Raw genomic sequence first — 19,904 nt, forward strand, 5'->3', positions numbered from 1 at the left:
TATATATTTCAGAACATTACATTACATATATGTTGCACATTCTAGTTTTGCAGAATTGCAAGACTACCATACGAGGGTGGGAGGACAACCATGTTCACACCCCAGCAGGAGGCCATTGTAGCTGACATTGTCCGTCAAAACAATGTCATTACACTACAGGTAATACAGCAACAAATTATTGAGAACCATACAGACTTCGAGGGAATCAATAGTGTGGGCCTTTCCACCACTGACCGTATCCTCCATCGCAACAGGATACGAATGAAACAAGTCTACAGAGTGCCCTTTGAACGTAGGCTGGACACTTTCATTTGTATTTGTCAATTTCAGCCTAATTTTTCCCCACAGTACCTATTATACTATAGTTTATGTTTGAATGCAGAGTAAATGCTAAATCCACTGAGTTGTGAAATCTTTTTTGTCTTTACTTTTGGAGATACAAAAGGCATATGCTATACTTTATTGTGAGTAATAAACATTTCTCCATAAGCAACACGCCTTGACCACTGTGTTTTCATTGTTTTGGTGTAGTGTTTAATGACTGCTCAGCAGTTTTTCTATTTTGTCCGATTTGTGCAAAATCTGACAACATTGTTCGGTTTTGAGCACATGTAAAACTATTTTGAGGTGATGGTATGATTTTGCAAAAAGAATCAGAGGTTTTGTGAATGTAGTTTGAGAAAAAAGTTTTGTGTTTAGAATTCTGAGAAAAGGACAGGGGGATTCAAAAAACGTGTTTAAACAATTGTGAAAAACTGCATTAGCATCAGATTTTCCCTATGGAGGACCATAGATCCACGTTTGCGCAGTTACTACCATGTTCAGTTACATGAACGCCGACGCAGCAGCGCAGCTTTTGACACTCTCAAATGTCTGTGTTATGAGACGTATTTTGTACGGTATCTCGGCTCAGCATTGCTGTTTGCTGGGCTGATCGGGCTGGCTACATAACCTTTGTACCTGTCAGTGAAGTGAGAACACCACAACTTCAGTTCGGCTGATTTCAAAAAGAAAAAGCGCTGCCCGCTAGTGAGCTTAAGCTAGCTGACACAAGATGTTTCCAGCTAGCAGATATTCAAGTAAAGGTACGTTAACTGATGGCTAGTTAGCTACCATATTGCGATCTTACTGTGCTGGACTTGATCACAGCCACTGTAGTTCATTTCATTTTACCGACGGTTTTCTCAAATGTCCCTACCCGATTTATATGCACAACACAGTCTTTTGTAGACACTGTTGAATATATTTCTGTGTGCCTAGTTTTGTTTCTAATCTTTTTACAGATGCTAGCGTTAGCTTTAGCCACAACAGTACTGCAAGCTCATTCAAGTTAGCATCAGCCTAATATGTAGGTTAAAGGTGAAATAATATATAGGTCACCTAAACAGTGTCCTTGTGCTGGCTTGTATATCCAGTTGACGCATTTTCAGACGTACAGCGTGTGGCTAGTAACTTGCCATTGTTGTGAAAGTTACGAAAGTCTTTTGCCATTAAAAAAGGATGTTTACAGTATGACTTTGTTTAGCTGTAGTTAAGCAGTCAACTCCACTGGCTAGCGTGGTGCTACTGCTGCAGCTTAGCTGTGTGACAGCTGCTTGTCATTTTAGCTACACAAGGTGCTACTGTTTCTTTCCTATGTTTGTTGAGGTGTTATGTTTTCAGAAGCCATATTGTGCCACCTGTCTAAATTGGTGTAGTTTTATTTCTTGTCCTTATATTGTATTTGATAAATGTTTTACCATTTGAGAATCAGATCGGGCTGAACTAAAGCAGCAAGAACAGTGTTTAAGTAGGCTACAGCTACCTGCCCACCGGTTTGAGCGAGTCTTGATTGGGAGCTGTTATCTCTCTTGCAGCCCACAGGTGTATCAGGGCACTGAGGACAGTACAGACAGAGCATGCCCCTCAGCTGTATACAACACTAAACAGGCGGACATGCTCTTCAGTCCCAGCACCCCGCATCACAACACATTACACCATCCATCCTCGAGATAAAGATCCAAGATGGGAAGGTAAGATACTGCATTATCTGAAGTTCATCCTCATCATCAGCATAAGTAGTCACACTCAAGACTTCTCACCATTTTGACGATGTAGGCTAAACGCCAACTAGCATCCATGTGAGAATCTGATTTTTGCACTAAACACAAGTAAGCCATGATTAATCGTCCCAGTTTTTCATTAAATTGTTGTTTAAAATCCAGAATTGCCAGTGAGGATTTTCTGCGGTTGATTAGCATTGATCCAAGCTCCTCAGTCTGTGATCATGAGTTAAAGTCTTTTTGTCTTCTGCATTATTCAAAATTCAGAAGTTACTGGGAAGATGCAAAATTTATACTGTGAGGAATCACTGTGAATAACTCCAAAATACTGGTATCTTTGTTTGTTGAATTTAACTTTTTCAGGTAAAATTCAGTTTGAGTGGAGAAAAAAACACAGTTTGTCACTAATTTGGGTGGCTCTGAAGTTTGTTGGATAAGGCTGCAGCTATACTTATGTAATATAAATAATACTACAAACTGAATCAGAATGCAGTGCCTCTCATTCTCATTTCTTTCTTATGGTCACTCAGGGATGGAAATGGAGAGATTTGCTGATGAGGCAGATGTAGTGATAGTTGGTGGGGGGCCTGCCGGTCTTTCAGCAGCCATCCGCCTTAAGCAGCTAGCCAACGAACATGAGAAGGAGCTGCGAGTGTGTGTTGTGGAGAAGGCCTCTCAGATTGGAGCACACACCCTGTCAGGAGCCTGTCTGGAGCCGAGTGCCCTCACTGAGCTCTTTCCTGATTGGAAGGAACGAGGGGTGAGTGTTTTATTCAACATCATTTCTGTGGTGTGAATTTGGTGTCTCTTTGTATCATAGAGGATAGTTACATAAAGTGTTCCAGTTACATACCACATGTGCTGATACGCAGTAGACACAAACATTTGTACATAACTTCATCAGATATATTTATGAATAGGAAATTGTCTTGGTACTAGAAAATGTAGATCTGGATAGCATAGATCTTTATTAATGCCAAATGCCATTCTTGTGCCAGAGGTTACTTAAAGGAGCACTATTTACAGATTGAATTACAAAACAAATTACCAAAGCAGCAGATTTGTACAAAATAGGACAGTAACAAAGTAAATAAAATGACAGTACAGTACACAAATCCCTATGAAGTCAGATTCCCATCGGCACACATTGTGATGTTTTTCCTCAGGCACCCCTGAATACTCCGGTGACTGAAGATGTGTTCAACATTTTAACAGAGAAACACAGAATTCCTGTCCCCATGTTGCCAGGTAAGGCTCCTTTTATTCTAATAATAATAAAAGGTGTAATGTGTAATGGGAGAAAAGAGGTTTCAAACAAATAATATTTTGAGGATTTAAAACAAAAGGTGAATGCATTTCAGTAATATATTTAATGGAGATTTAAAATAGCAGAGTTCACGAAGTGCTTCACAAGAGTAAAACGATTAAAAGTTAAGTGGTGTGTAGAGTGAGCAAGACATCCTGGCATGACATTCGATAAACATGTTTGTACTGAAGTAAATCAGTTGATGGATGACCTCTCAAACCCCATATGTCAGCATGTTACAGCCTGATAAAACATTTAAACCTCAGCAGTGCTGATTTTATGTGTGCGTGGTTTTTGTCGCTTTCTGTAGGTCTGCCCATGAGGAATCATGGCAACTACATTGTGAGGCTGGGGAACCTTGTGCGCTGGTTGGGGGAGCAGGCTGAGGAGCTTGGAGTGGAGCTATATCCTGGTTATGCTGCAGCTGAGGTGGGCCACATTTTTTAACACCTGTTTTCTTTTTCCTTTTTTTGTATGTGTCGTATTTCACAATCGTTTTCAACCAGAGAGATATTGAACACGGCAAAATGCAAAGTCTGTACAGACACAGACCCCACCACACACTGCTGGCTCATGAGTGATGAATAAGAGAGATTGTTTCTGTGTGATTTGTATTTAAATTCATATTCCTATCTGATGCTTTTAATTAATTTATTGAATGCATTTTTATTGGCCGATGAAGCCAAGTATGATATAAGCCAGTAATCAGAAGTACAGTGCCTCAGTTTGTGCTTGTTCAGCTATTGTAATCAAACATGTTATTCTAAATGGTAACCTTTTGTTTGCATTGCTTTTAAGGTTTTGTTTCATGAAGATGGAAGTGTAAAGGGCATCGCTACCAATGATGTAGGCATCGCTAAGGATGGCTCACCGAAGGTATTGTGTAGTAAAGAAAAAAAATCATGTAACAACATTGCTTATAATTACATACACAAGCTATTCTCTACAGGAGATGCATGAGTAGCTTGGGTTCGTTAAGGCCCTTTGAAAAGGCACGAGGGCCATTATTGGCCAGCCACAATAGATCAGATTAATCTATTTCATGCTGTTGGTCCTGCATTGCTCTGTGTACATTGAGAGAGCTAAAAATAACTTTATTTATGGTTCCCCTTTGTTATAATTCCTCATTGAAGTGTTTTCCATGTGCATTTCAAATGCATTTTTACTAATCATCATCAAATATAAAAACAAGCATAAAAAAAAACCATTTGAGTACCCACTCAATTTCTCATTACTTTGCAAACATATCAGCATCACTGGTAACTTGTAATATGACAGCTGCTGTATATCTGGAAAGTATTGTATAGACATTATTATGGTGGCAGCATTTTAATACATCAATTAGTATATTATTACTGCCATTTAGAATTTTCTTCCGTCTTCTATGGTCAAATTAGGAAGGATTTGATATTATTTCTGAGGTTTTTTCTTCTTTTCTGCCTAATTCTTCTGCCAAAGGCTGCCTCTACAGGAAAAGTAATTCATTGACTGTTACAAGGTCGATAACTACCCTCTGTATTAGACACAGTTGGCTCTCGTTCATATGTTCATGTAGTTATACCCGTTCCTCTTTTGTTTCAGGACATTTTTGAGAGAGGAATGGAGCTCCATGCTAAAGTCACACTGTTTGGAGAGGGCTGTCATGGCCACTTGGCCAAGCAGCTTTACAAGCACTTCAACCTGCGTGAGAACTGTGAACCACAGACTTATGCCATTGGCCTGAAGGAGGTAAATAACCAGTACCACCCACATCAAGCTAATGCTGCTGTATTGGTTACTCTGCTTGTGGCCTGAATTTTCTTTACCTTTAATCTGATTTGACTGATCATTCCTATGAGTCCAGCCTGAAAACATGAATAAAAATGTCATCAGTTATTGTCATGCTGTTTCTACACTGAGATTTAAACACTGTGCACACAGTCTGGTGTAAATTCATGATTTTATTTCAGTCACAGTAGAAATACTACATATATATATGTGTGTGTGTGTGTATATGTATATGCATATATATATATCTATATATATATATATATATAGGACTCCTCTTCTCTTTATCTTTTTAAAGCTGTGGATGATTGATGAGAAGAAGTGGAGACCTGGCAGAGTGGAGCATTCTGTGGGCTGGCCCCTGAACAGGAACACATATGGAGGATCGTTCCTTTATCACCTGAATGAAGGGGAGCCTTTAGTGGCTTTGGGCTTTGTGGTGAGTGGCTCTGTATGCTAAATGTTATATAAACAAAGTGGATCTTGTTTTTACAATTTTAATTGTAAAAATGTAATTTCATTTTACATGATATTTGTTTAGCAGTTGTTGAGGACTAATCCAGGGACCTCCTCTGCAGGAGAACGGGGAATATGACTTGGCCTGGAAAAAAAAAATAATAATAATTTGAAGGTACTGCAAGACTGAGAAGACTAAATGTAACTGTAAGGCAAATGTAACAGACAATGAATACAGCTTTACATCTTCTCACATAAGCCTCAGCCATTCTGCACATATGGACTGAGACGGTTACAGAAGTCCTCGAGCTCTGTCAGGCCAGAGGAGGGAACATCGTGAAATTCTTTTCCCTCTGATCATTAATTGAGTTCACATCTGCGGTTTCTGAAGGACACTCAGCTTTTTGACTCGATGCTACTCCATCTTGGTCCTAGTTATGCTAAAACAAGAATCCCAGTTAGGCCCATCTCTGTAGTCAGATATGTTGCAGTTCTCTCTCTCTCTCTCTCTCTCTCTCTCTCTCTCTCTCTGAACTTTGGTTGCTATACGAGGACAGGTTAATGCCTCTCTAAATTATGTCCTGTAATTTTAACTTGCTATCAGTGACCCTCAAGCAAGTTCTAAAGTCGTCAGGAATGATGGTTTGTAGTATCAGTACCAAGCGTCTTAAGACCTACTTTATATTAGGCATTCTTGTATTTGATTTCATATTTTGAGATTCTCTGGATGGATGGCAAAAAATTCATTCACACAATCTGGATTTGAATTCTTGGTCCGCAGACCAAAGTTGGCTTGCCATGAGGTTTGATTAACAGTTGGGTGTTTCTAGGAAAAAATAAGATATGTCTAAGAACCCCTACTTAGTTTACTGGGTTCACTGGGGTTTTTTTTGCCACTCCAGGTTGGTCTCGACTACACCAACCCTTACCTGAGCCCCTTCAGGGAGTTCCAGCGTTGGAAACATCATCCCTTCGTAGCTCCCACGCTGGAGGGAGGCCACAGGATTGCATATGGGGCCAGGGCACTGAATGAAGGAGGATTACAGGTCTGTGACACAAATTACATTATTTTTTAATCAAACTTGCAGTTTAACAAGATAAAAGCAGCGAACCATGGCAGGCATTGCGTGTTAAACAAATCAAACCTTACAACTGACTTAATCTAAATGTCAAAAGTGAAGAGTGAAGCTCAGTTATTCTAGAAATCACAAGGTGTATTTTGTTATATTTATATATTTGTGTAATACAAGAAAGACTGCTGCGCATGGCTGTGGTGACTATCCAGTTACCCTACAGGGATTTTTTAAAAATGTATTGCTACTTTCATTTTCCAAAACAAACACGAGAAAAGGAAATAAATAGAGTCATGAAATAAATGTGGCATTGTGAAATAAAAGTGCCATGAAATAAATAAATGTGGCTTTATGAAGTAAACGTCTTGTGAAATAAATAAATGTCGTCTTGTAAAAAAACATCATTTTGAAATAAATGAATATATTCTTTATTTATTGTGTTTATTTCATAGCCGTATTTATTTTACTTTGAAGCAAACGGCTCTCCACAGAATTCTACATTTACAATCTAATTTGCTCAGCAAACATGTCAGTGTTGGTGGAGCTGATTGACAACAAAAACAGGCTGCTAACTGAATCTGAATCTGAAATTGTTTTCGCTGATCTGTCTTTGTTTTCCGTGGTTACTCAGTCAGCCTCATTGAATTATTTGTGTATTTAAATATTGAAAATTCTAGTGTATGGATAAATAATACAATAATTTCCTTTATCTGCCAGATGTTGTCTATAGAATAGAGTGAGATTACATGCATGATAAAGTTATTGCAGTAAGATGTTGTTATAGCATATGACACTGCTGCTTTTGAGTAGTTTTATTATTTTAAATAGTAACATGTTTATTTGCTTCAATATGAATAATATGTTGCATGTTTGTAAATAACATAAATATTACCAGTAAGCACAGCCGCTGCTCACTCACAGTGAAAGGTCAGTTAGGGTTTGTGGGGCATCTGCTGCATTCCTCCCTGTGGAGCCTTTCCAGACACATCCAGCTGGGGGAGACCCTGTAACCAAAGCAGGTTTGCTTTTGCAACTGGGGGACACCTCAGGATGAGCTGGAGGACATGGAGGACATCACCAACAAGAAAACACAAACTGTTTACTGATAAACAGTAACCATGTGCCTTTAGCCACTTTTTACCACATATATACACACACCCCATGCAGTGCCACAGAATGCAAGAAAGTGAAAAATTAGCATGAACTCTCTCTCTCTCTCTCTCTCTCTTCCTTTCCAGTCTGTCCCAAAGCTGACTTTCCCTGGAGGGCTGCTAATTGGCTGCAGCCCTGGTTTCATGAACGTCCCAAAGATCAAAGGCACCCACACAGCTATGAAGAGTGGCATGCTGGCAGCTGAGGCCATTTTCCCCAAAGTCACAGCAGAGAGTTTGGATTCAGAAACTACAGGTGAAGAATCTAAGACCCATTAATAATCACGATGGTTGCGCTGGTGGCTGTTTGTATATTTTTCCATTTCCGTCACGGGTCACGGCTCGTTAAGGTTACCTCGGTTAAACTGTGGAGTGTGGACAAAATAACCTTTACACCTCATTGAAAAGTTGACTTGAACTCTGGAATTACTTGGTCGGTTGAATGTCAGCTAGGAACACTTGTCAGCTAGAAAGGGTCAGGCAATAAACTTTTAAAATGAGTTTTCAAAGCAGCCAGAGAGAGCTCAGCAGGGGCCCAAAGGAGTCAAATTGCGCATCTAGAAGAAATGGCAGTTGGAACGGGCTTAAGAGTCATGAGAAACGTTTCAGAATGGACAGGTTTCTGTGAGAAAGAGCAGTCACCCATAGGAACATTATATAGCTACCATATTGGATAATATTGGGACATACTTAATATGGCAAAAGAATATGATCATCTTTGAAGCACTGTGGTGACGCAGTTACTAAATAGTTTAAATAATCTTTCAAGATGTGTTTCGGCCCCTTTTTTCGGCCCAAATTACTTCTCATAGTGGTATTCTGCTATGCATATAGTTTTGGGTTAAATGTGCCAGGGTTTAAAGTGGTTTGCTAAAGTTGAAAACTTTAACAGCAGAAATGGTCTTAGTTGATCAGTAAAGACATGACTGTAAAACTTTTTTCCATTCGAAAATGTTAATCTCCAGGTTTCCGAAAATGTGTTACAAATACAGCCATTCTTTTACAAGTCTTTGTTCAGCAAAGTCAGTATTATTCAAGGCTTTGTGCTACAAGTGTGCTTTAATTTTTTTTAATCCTCTCAGGACTCCATGTACCTGAGTATGCTGAGAGCTTGAAGAGTTCCTGGGTATGGAAAGAGTTGTATGCAGTAAGAAACATCAGGCCGTCCTTCCACAATTACTTTGGCCTCTACGGTGGAATGGTCTACACTGGGATTTTCTACTGGATCCTTAGAGGAAAAGAGCCATGGACTCTGAAACATTGTGGTGAGTAACTTGGAGCGAAATAATTGTACAGCTTGGTGAAAACTTCTCTAATTTCTCTGCATTTAGTTGATCTCTGAGAAACAAAGTGCTGAAGAAAGGATGACCAGTGGTCAAGTGTCATTTTTGGTGGCATTACTGTAATAAAGAGAAATAAGGGGCAGTGAAATTGAACGATAGATAAACAGATAAAGATAGGATTTTAGCTTAAAATATGTGATTTTCTATGTTCTACAGCTCTTCACTGTTCATAAATAAAAAGATTAAAGAATAAAATGGCTACGTGGTTGTAGACCTTGTATGAATTCATTATATGGAGCATCAGGGGAAAGTATCCATGAATGCATACAGAATATTACATGTACACTGGAACAACATTGTTTTTAATGTGCCAGATATTATCACCTTATCTTAGCAGAGAAAATCAACATTTCATAACTGGCTGTGCCCGATCTGTCTCAGGCCTTGATGCAAACCAGCTGAAACCAGCTAAAGATTGCACACCGATTGAATATCCCAAGCCTGACGGCAAGATAAGCTTTGACCTGCTCTCATCTGTGGCCCTGAGCGGCACCAACCACGAGGGGGACCAGCCCCCCCACCTGACCCTCAAGGATGACAGCACCCCAGTCGCCAGGAACTTGGCCATATACGATGGGCCTGAACAACGCTTCTGCCCTGCAGGTAATACCGTCATGGCCTCTGACGAGCATCTCCTGCACAGTCTGTCAGGGTGCAGATAACAGTTAATCTTCCTCATATGCCATAGTGAGAAAGTTCATTTTCTATTTTTGTAGCCCGTACCAGTATCTAAGTTACAAGTCAGTCATATATACTCTTTAAAAGTATATTTAGGAGGCAAAGAGTTAATGTGAAATTGTGTTTAAACTCAAATTAAATGTAAATGGATCTGAAATAATTATTCAGTTCATACAAACATGATCTGCAACATTTTTTTTTTTTTATAATAAATGGATCCTTCAAGAATCTTTTCAAGTCAAAGTCTATCTTCAAAGTCATGCAAAAAAGCTCATCATTCTCCAACATTGAGTGTGACAGTCCATCTTTGATTTTTGGACTGACCAAACAAGACATTATATCTATTTTCTGATAACTTATAAACAAAACAAAACAAAACAAAACAAAAAACAACAGCGAATAAACAAAAAAAAAAAAAGAAGAAGAAGAAAGAAAATAAACTGTTTTTGGCTCTTGGGTCAATTTGTTCTTTTCAGTTATGATGGTTGTCAGATATTGATGTCTCTGTTGAACTCATCAAACCTTTTGCTTTGATATGGTCCAGGTTCTCAGAGACCAGAGTTTCAAGCACTTTCTGGTGTAAACATTCAAACTTTAAGCACCCCGGTGCTGGAAATGATGCTTCACGGTCTTATAGATTGCTCTGTGAAAGACATTGAAATTGATTGACATTGATTTTGAGCGCAGTCTAACTGGGGAAGTATTACATTATTTTTAACACATTCAATTAATAAGGAACAGGAAACATTGCAAACCTCGCCAGTTTTCTGAAATTACTGAACTGGAACAACTGCGGATTCTAAAAACCAAGGTCTTAAAAACTGCAAAGAAAAAAACAGGCTTTTGAAATGAGTACTCTGTTTACACAAGGTTGCATAAACAGCTAGATTGTTGCAACAACTTTTGTTAAAAGCTTTTTTTTTGGTTTTCATTTTTCACTGCCAGTCTCTTGATTATTGGTTGTGTAATATACTGTATGTCCTCTGTCGCAGTTGTGATTAAAAAGCTGAAACTAATTCTTAGAAAATGACCTGTCTTTGAATTCTTTGGAAACTTAGCAACATAATGGACATAATAACACGGACACTGAGAACCCAAATGCAGAGTGGCAGTTGCTCTTTTTGTGAGCCACGATAAAGAGCAGAGGGGATGGAATCAAGCAATACAGCAATAATTGTGGGAGCACACTGCAGCTTTGGGTTAGCAAGGTTAATGATTCTTATAATTGCTTGAGGAATGTGCACGGTTGGCTTGCACAAATTCTGAAAACAGTTTTTCTCCACAAAATTGTAAATGTTGGCAAAACCAGCAGACATTTGACCGTTAGCTAAGCTACACCATACAGATTGCAGACTGGCCAGTCATAACGTAGCATCTGCCAAAGAATTCCCACTAAGCAGTTCCAGTGAAAATATCTGCTCGCTGTTCTTAATGAATAGGCTTGTTCCTAATTGTTAGCCTGTATCTATCTTGTGGGGGCAGCCGTGGCCTAGAGGTTGGAGAAACGGCTTTTGATTGGAGGGTCACCGGTTCGATTCCCCCACCGGACGGGCAGGAAAAATTTGGGTGTGGTGGAGTGATTAATGGGAAAAAAAATCCCCCCCCCTCTCTCCATTAGCTGGCTGATGTGCCCTTGAGCAAGGCACTTAACCCCCCAATGTGCTCCCCAGGCGCTTGATGCTGCCCACTGCTCCTGTGTGTTTCACTGCATGTAATTTGCCAGGTGTTGCATGCACACACACATATATATATATATATATATATATATTTTTTTTTTTTAACCTGCAAATCATGTCAAGTTTTCAGGCTCCAACAACAGGTTTCAACTTTGATCCAAAGCCAGTGTTACAGGGAATTTTAGAGCAGTGTTTTCAGACCAAATATGACCCACATCACCATAGTTCACATACTGTCATCTAGGTTGCTGTCTTTCATGTAAACATTTCCTGCTGCAGCTGGCACTGAGTAATCATCTAAACCATGATAAAAGTGTTTTAAACCAGGCAGCTTATATGTCTCCCCTTTGCCCTGCTGCTTCACAGACTTTTCAAACCATGTTTTCTGTCAGGTTCTATTGCTGGTATTTCTCATTGGTTGCACTGATTAAAGAAATGGAAAGCTTTACAAAATGGAATGAGTCACATGTTGCAGGGACCTTGGTGTGTGATCCTTTCCTGTTCAGCCTCTGTATTTCAAAAGATCATTTTACTGCATAGCACTCATTATCAAATATCACACAATGCTATCAATGTTGATTAAGATGGTATAACAAAGGCAATTTTGCAATAGGTAGTACAGTGCAAAAATACCTGATGAATCATGGCAGCTCCAACTAGGTAGAAATCACAGTTTTTCCACAAAGAGCCTCTGATGTATGGCTGCATTGTTTGGTCTGTCCCTAATGATTAGCACCGTAATGTTTCCTTTTATTTATAAAAATGAGTCCTGATCAGAACGTAAAGTTGAGCACAAAATGAATTGTTTCCGCGTGTCTGTTTTCTAATTAGCTAACTTCTTGTCTCCACCAACCCTCCCAGGTGTGTACGAGTATGTTCCCATGGAAACAGGAGAGGGGATGAGATTGCAGATAAACGCTCAAAACTGTGTCCACTGCAAGACCTGTGATATCAAGGACCCGAGCCAAAATATCAACTGGGTTGTGCCTGAGGGCGGTGGAGGACCAGCCTACAATGGAATGTAAATGTCTTGTTCTTCCTTTGTTTTTTGTTTTTTACATTGTCTTGGAAAAGAAAAAAAACTGTAAAGTATGAAACATTCAGGGTCACAGTACTGTACTTGCCAGCAAATGTGCCTAAGTATGGATCTGAAAATAACTACATAACTGCTTTTGAGAGTATGAAAAATCTGAAACAAACAAGGACATTAGAAATGAAACTGCTATCTGAGAAATGCATTTTTAATTTATACAGTTTAAATTATAGCACAGGAGTTATGAAACCCAAGCAAAATACAGGACCACACTGCCATAAAACCCATAGTATATGTATTTAAAACTGTGGTTATTGTGTGTTTTGAAAGAACTTTACCAGCTGTAATAATTAATATATTTCTCTCACACCCTCTGTAATTGAACAAGCAAACAAGCTTCTTAAGTTAGGTTTATTTCAGCATTATTGCAGGTTTACTGACAGCATTTGATGTGCACAGCATTGTACATAGCATGAGGTGGTGGTATTAGAGTAATGAATAAAGAACACTTGACTTATCCTTTTTCCTTTTTATTTAACTCCATTTAAAAACAAAAAACAAACCACAACAGATGGATTTAATGTATGTGGCCACGGGTGTTGTATCAAACCATGAAACAACACGACACACACAACTTTTCTTTGCTTAATCGCTTGAAAACTCAAGAACAAAGGTCAGTTTTTCAACCAGTTTTCTGAAGTGATGCGGTTGGCCATGCATCGGATTAATGTTCAAAACTATTCATTACAGACACTTGTAAGTTATTCCCTTGTAACAACACAGAACAGCAAGAAATGTGCCAGTTGGAAAACATTTTCACCCAGTAACAGAGTCCTTATCTGAGAGCGCAGCTTCCCACGTAGAGATAACTTCCAATCATTTCTCATTGTTATTTACAGGAACACATTGCATCATCGAGTGAAATGTTCATGCAAACATTTTAGCATAGATTTTCTTTTCTTTGTCTTTCTCCTCCTGGATTTTAAGCTGGACTCTCTTCATCTCGTTGCTGATAGCTGTCCAAAAGAAAACACTCTGGATTAGCTTAACAAGTGAAACAATTAATAAATGCATCACACTCAAGCTGGGTGTGTCACATCCAAATTGATCCCCTAAACATGCGATGGAGATGCAGTGACAACAGGGTCATGCAGTTAACTTCAGCTCCAGCTTTTAAACTGCTGTTAAGGCAGAGTTCATACGTGCTAATGGCAAATGTTTCTTAAACAAGGATATCCTAGCATGAAAGTATGAATTATAAAAGTATGTGTGTGCCAAAATGCTTGAATACACTAGAAGCAAGATAGATGTGGCTGAGATTCCTTTCCTCATTGGTCACACTTAAAGTAGTGAGATAACTTGAGGTAACTTTTTTAATATATATTTATTTATTAACTGTAATATCCTGTGTTCTTTAAAATTTAATTCTTAATTAATTTACAATCTACAGTGGCTGCTGTTCATCACCACTCCTTTTCCACCAACCTGTTAAGACCTAGCTTTAAATAATTTATTGATTTTATTAATAAATAACATCCCAATCAGTGTTATTGAGTGGTCTGTAACCCAGAAGGTCAGATTACAGAACATGAACTGTCTGTGACTACACTTGGCTCACTGTCTGAAAACCCAAGGAACCAAGGGTTTGATGACTCACACTGATCGGATCATTAGCCTGCAACTGACTTTTCACCAATAACAGATTTCTCAATTTGCTTTTCTCCACTTTTTTCCTACAGTTGAGGCTTTTTTTTTTCTTCATGAACTTGCATGCCAAGATTGAATAGTGCGTGTGAATATGCATGAATTGTGCAAATGTGGGAGATGAGGGAAAATATCTGCAGCTGCTGCTAAGGGCTAAGCAAACAGAATACGGGAAGGCAAATTCCCCACCTTTGTCTTCTGGAGCTATTTCCTGAGCTTTCTTCAGATCAGCCTGAAAAATGACAAGGCACAGAAACAACTCGGTGACTCAAACTGACATCTGAATGCTCAGCATCCCAAACTAATGCACCTGGATTTTATTTTGTATAAATTAAGATGTGTGAGCATGAAATTAACAAGCACATTTACTTCTATTTGCCAAATGCCTAATTACATCATTTGTTTCTACTGCATGTAAGCCACTCAGTCCTACAGAGAAAGCCCAACAGGAGAGTGCTGTGCTGCGAATGCTGCATAAAACCAGAAGATAATTCAAAAATACATCCGATAATAAATACATACATGTTGTTCATTATCTCAAACAAAAGCTTCTAAGTGTTTTAATTAGCTATAGGAAATGTACAGGAGCTGGTGTAGATGTTACCATGGCTTTGCTGTATTCCCTCAGCCCCTGCCAGGCCTGGGCCCTCCGGAAAAGTGCCTTAGTGTTTGTTTCATTCAGCTCCAGAGCCTGCAGGACACAACAGAAACGCACATCAATTTTATTAAAGTTGTGGCTTACGAAAAACTAGCAGTTCCTCTCTGATTCCAGCCTTGCTAAGCTAACTGGTATTGCATATTTACTGGACAGATGCGTAATTCTCAGCAATGACGCATACAAGGGGTGATAGATAAGCACATGACCTGAGGTGGAAACAGACGCCTTTATACGGTGCTCGTTCCATGCACGTGCAGTTTAGCTCTATGATTTTGCCAAATTTACCTCATTGCAGCTGTCCAGAGCGTCCTGCCACAGCTGCATCTTCAGCTTACACGCAGCGGTGTTGAGGTAGCAGCTGAGGGCTGTGGGCTCCAGCTTCTGCTGCACCTCCTCCTCTAGCTGATCTCCACTCTCCTCCAAGTACCTGGAGAAATAAAAGGCTCGTTGTGAGCGATGACTGACGTCACTGAAAAAGCGTGGCCAGGCGCCATCAAGCCTGAAGTGAATTACACATAAGCTGAGCAGCTTTTTCCTCATCAAAGCGGAAGGATGCTATTGCGCCTTAAGTCATAAACCATCCCATCTATCTGAGAGTGTTATAAGGTTGTTAACAGAACGGTGTCTGCAAAATGGTCATTTGCAACACTCACTGTTTACATAACTAGCAGTTTGTCATCAATGCCTATTCAGAAGTGTTGCTTGACTATTATCGGTCCTGCACATGTGTGCGTGGTTAGCTATTTCTGTTCTAAATGATAAGGCTAGTGATGAGATGTAATTTTTTTTAACAAATCCCTTGAAATACCAAAAACCAACACTGAATTAATCCTACTGACAAGTACTGTCTGTGAAACAAAAGCATACAGAGATAGTCCTCCATTGTTATGTGAAACTAGGAATTACCACCTTCTCTGCCTCTACTGACCAGTTAAGCCACAAAGTTAATATTAATGGAGATTGTGTGAGACCCTTTATTTAATTTGGATGGCTGCTTTGAAAATGTGCCTCTCAAATTCTCACTGATATTAGATGAAGAAGACTGAAAGTAGACCACACATGGTGATACTGGATGTTACCTAATTGCTTTGCTGTATTTGGTGACTGCCCCTTTCCAATCTTGATTCTTAAAAAGAGTGTTTCCAATGTTTTTCACGTCCTCAGCAACAGACAGAACTTGGTCAACCTGAAAGCAAATACAGGCAAAAATGACATTCAAAAGACTCAAAAGCAATTCAAAAGTGAACTGTTTAGTGTAAGAGATTCAGTGTGTCTGTACTTGACAACCTAGGGATGATCTTATTTTCTAGTTTTGGCCATTATTTGTCGTAGCTGTGAGAACACTGTGCTCAGAGTACCAGCTGAGATACTGCTAAAACAAAGTCTACTTGGCATGACGCCTAATCGTTCAGACCATCAGACAGGATGTAAACAAGAAGTTTAGTCAGCCTATCTGAACCTCTTAATTTCAAGGTATATTTGAAAGTGAGCACAGTCAAAATATTTGAATAATCCATCATCCCTCGTGTTGGGGACAAGCCCTTGAATTTGTTTAGTAGCAGTTTTACCCTGCTTCTTATGTTTGCCATGCTAAACACGTCCTGGATCCTGATATTGAAACTGATATGGATCTCATCTGACTTCGGATGAGACGACAAGCGGGCGTGTTTCCCAAAAAGCCAGAGTGTTCCTTTAGAGAGGGCCCACAGAGCAGTCTCAAACTATCTGCCAAAGTTCACCGCGTGTCCTTGAAGATCAAAGACATCACAGATACTTACATCTTTAAAGTCGATGTCGGAGTCCTCGGGGAAGTCTGGGTGGGTGTCCCCTGACCCGTCGTTTGGTGCAGTGCCCCAGCTGTCCCCGTCCTTATGCTCACCGCAGTCTGCTATGATGCATGGCTGCCGAGAAAGACATTAGCAGAACCTTTAGATGTAAGAACCTTATTTATGGCTAACAAAATTCTCACAGCTCAACCTAACCTATTTAACACTAGCTGTGAAAAGCAAAAATAACTAATAATTAGGTCCCTTTCTAATTGCATCAATTAAAAGATTATTACATAAAAACAGCCATTTCTCAGAGGCCTCATATAAATAAAGTGCCATTTCAATACTCTGTAAAACATGATGATGATGATTCCTATTAGACTGCAGGTTTTGCTTTTATCATTCAAAGACGTTTGGGTCTTACACAGACAAGCATTTACCTTTACAGGAGCATCATCCTTAGTTTCAATGGACTCCAGCATTTTTATGACCCCCATCCCTTTTAACACTTGTCCGAAGATAACATGCTTGCCATCTAGGTGTGGTGTGGGGACAGTCGTGATGAAAAACTGCGATCCATTGGTGTTCTCCCCGGCGTTGGCCATGCTTAGCAGACCCACTCTGTCATGCTACATGGGGAAGGAAATAAATGGCACTACTAGTACACAGTAACAGGATAAAAAATACACAGGTAGGACAGACAATACTAGTATTTACCATGTAGTGGAAGTTTTCATCCTCAAATTTCTCCCCATAGATGCTCTCACCCCCAGTGCCGTTATGGTTGGAGAAGTCACCTCCCTGGATCATGAACTTCTTGATGACTTCCAAAAGCAAATTTACAGCCACATTACTTTGCAGATCAGTCAGTACATCATGCTACCCAAAAAGCTCGATTAGCCTATTCAAATCTGGTTGTTGTTTGTATTGTGTATTTTACTAACAAGCCTATTAACATGTGAAAGCAATTCCAATCCTATCTAATATAATCTAATTTAGCTGTAGGAAACTCTCTCCCATGTGTATGTTCAGGTGCACCACAATCTGCATTGTCTGCTCTCTGGGGCCCCAAGTCAAAGTTATGTAATGAAGTGGAAAATCCTGACCTTTAAATAAAGGGCCTGCCAGATCAACATTTTGATACTCACCCTTTATAGTAATAATGCAGTTCTGTTTGTCTCAGATTAAAAAAAAAAGTGTCCAAGCAACTACTACAGTATCCAAATGTTTTGCTGCATTGGATGCTCTTTCAGCTGCTTTTGCAAGTGTGTATATGTATACGTATATGTATATGTGTGTGTGTGTGTGTGCTAAAACTTCAAGGTGTCCATCCAAACTGGACCGTCACATTTTATGCAGATGTGGAGGCTATTTACTTCTGTGAAACGGGCATCCTTTGAAGTGCAGCGGCTTCCCAGTCGATCTGCCAATGCCTTTCTCTCCAGTGCAGAGCGCCCGGAAGTTTTCAGCAGTCTTGGGGGTGATATCAGCAAACAGCTCCAAAACTATTCGGCCAGCTATGGATCAAAGACAATTCAGTGTAATGTTACTGCACAGGTTTAGTCACACATTCTGACTTGGCCAAACTACCTACAGTGTAAAGACAAAGATAAGGTGCAGCAGGATATTTAGAATATTAAGGATTTCCAGTCAACAAAATAAGCTCTGTCAGGTTACAATAAAATATCATATCCTCTTTGTGATTTTTTTAAATTTATTTAGTTAGCTGCACAGTTAAACAGTAAATTACTTATACTAATATTAAGTGAGCCACACACGTAATAAACGATTACCACCTGCTCGAGTATGAATCACTTTACAACAGTATAACAGCAACGTTAGGACTGGAAGTGAAGTCTTTCTATACAGGACAACCACACGTGATTCATGCACTGGGATGAGTGTCCAGTTCTCTAAATATACATTTATCAGACTCAAAGCTAGCTCCCGTTTAACATTAGTGCGCTACTAATGCCAATGTTTTACAAAGTGGCTTATTTGTTTATTTTACCTAACCGGTCTGGCAGCAACTGTGCTCAATGAATCAGTTTCTAGAAGTTACTAGAAAGAGCCAAGATTGCGCTATGCTAACAAGGCTAACGGTTACACTGGTCCTTTAAAAGCTGTTCACTGACATTAAAATCAAAATGTCCTGACCTCTTTCGCCATCAATGTCTACGTCAAAGAAGACACGAGGGTTTTCAGGGTTGGAAGGCTTGTCACTCGGTGTTGGGTGAGACATTTTAAGGACAGGGCGATTTAAGACACTTATTTCAGCTAACCTCGCTAAACCCGGCCGGTGCGCTCGAGCAGACAATCACAGACGAATTAGCTCAACTTCCGATTGCCAAATTTCAAAATAAAACTACTGTGTTGTTGTAGATTTTACGAGTATATTATGATTTCCCCCAAGTCGTGTCCGATCCAGTTAAAGCATGTTTCAGTGTTTATTGAACATTCTTAGCATCACAGAGCAGCCAAACTGACAGTCCGTCTTGAAATTGATCTGGCGTTGTGCAATTTTACGCACGTGTTACAGTAGCCGTAGCTTTGGTTAAGATCTGATGGTAATCAATATTCTATATATACTGTGCGGTTTGTGCTCAAGAAATTACTGATACATATAGGCCTATGCATGTGTGTGTGTGTGTATGAGAATCCATGGAAATGGCATCATATCTTATTTACGTGATTTCACGCTCGTGATTTTGTGCTTCGGTAAAACTTCCGCTCATGCAAAATAAAAGTCAGTCTAAGACACACTCACCGGTGTAAGCAACAGTGGACAGAATGGATGCTGTTCTTTATGATAGGCCTACACTATGGATTTATTTAATTATTTGATTTGATTTGTGTGTGTGTGTGTGTGTGTGTGTGTGTGTGTGTGTGTCAATATGTAGTAGATATGCATCACTACTCAACATTTTCTGGAAAATCAACTGAGAAACTGTGTATTGAATAAACTGATGCAACAGGGCTGTTTTGGCTAATCCAGCATATACTTGACAAACAGAAGTGTAAAATCATTGGGAGTTGAATGAAAAATGCAGTAGACTGGACTCATAATGCTTCACTTTTGTAGGTTGAGGATAAGCATTTAGACAAGTTACATTTGAAGGGTTGATGATGGACAGGATAGGAAAGTGCTGCACAACAGTTCTCTCGTAAAGCATTCTTCTAATCTCTGCCTTTTTACTTGTGAACACTGGATACTCCTTCAGGCTTCAGATAAATAAGACATCTCTGCT

At 39.5% G+C, this 19,904-nt stretch overlaps 2 protein-coding genes across 2 annotated transcripts; one reads left to right on the forward strand and one right to left on the reverse strand.

Moving 5' to 3' along the window:
- The first annotated feature begins 854 nt into the window (after positions 1-854).
- etfdh (electron transfer flavoprotein dehydrogenase) lies at positions 855-13,042 on the forward strand. Its single transcript, XM_046406192.1, has 13 exons — positions 855-1,085; positions 1,857-2,012; positions 2,573-2,802; positions 3,209-3,290; positions 3,659-3,777; positions 4,147-4,224; positions 4,930-5,076; positions 5,414-5,554; positions 6,474-6,617; positions 7,883-8,051; positions 8,878-9,060; positions 9,520-9,741; positions 12,354-13,042. The coding sequence occupies exons 1-13, from the start codon at positions 1,055-1,057 to the stop codon at positions 12,515-12,517; spliced, it is 1,866 nt and encodes a 621-aa protein (XP_046262148.1). The 5' UTR covers positions 855-1,054; the 3' UTR covers positions 12,518-13,042.
- Positions 12,922-18,999, reverse strand: ppid (peptidylprolyl isomerase D). The gene is made up of 10 exons (XM_046406194.1): positions 18,814-18,999; positions 18,033-18,173; positions 17,374-17,480; positions 17,097-17,285; positions 16,666-16,788; positions 15,967-16,073; positions 15,173-15,314; positions 14,834-14,920; positions 14,419-14,461; positions 12,922-13,541 (listed from the first exon to the last, which is right to left on the reverse strand). The coding sequence occupies exons 1-10, from the start codon at positions 18,896-18,898 to the stop codon at positions 13,453-13,455; spliced, it is 1,113 nt and encodes a 370-aa protein (XP_046262150.1). The 5' UTR covers positions 18,899-18,999; the 3' UTR covers positions 12,922-13,452.
- Between the last annotated feature and the right edge of the window lie 905 nt (positions 19,000-19,904).

This window comes from Scatophagus argus, chromosome 12 (assembly GCF_020382885.2).
Source record: "Scatophagus argus isolate fScaArg1 chromosome 12, fScaArg1.pri, whole genome shotgun sequence".
Classification (NCBI taxonomy): domain Eukaryota; kingdom Metazoa; phylum Chordata; class Actinopteri; family Scatophagidae; genus Scatophagus; species Scatophagus argus.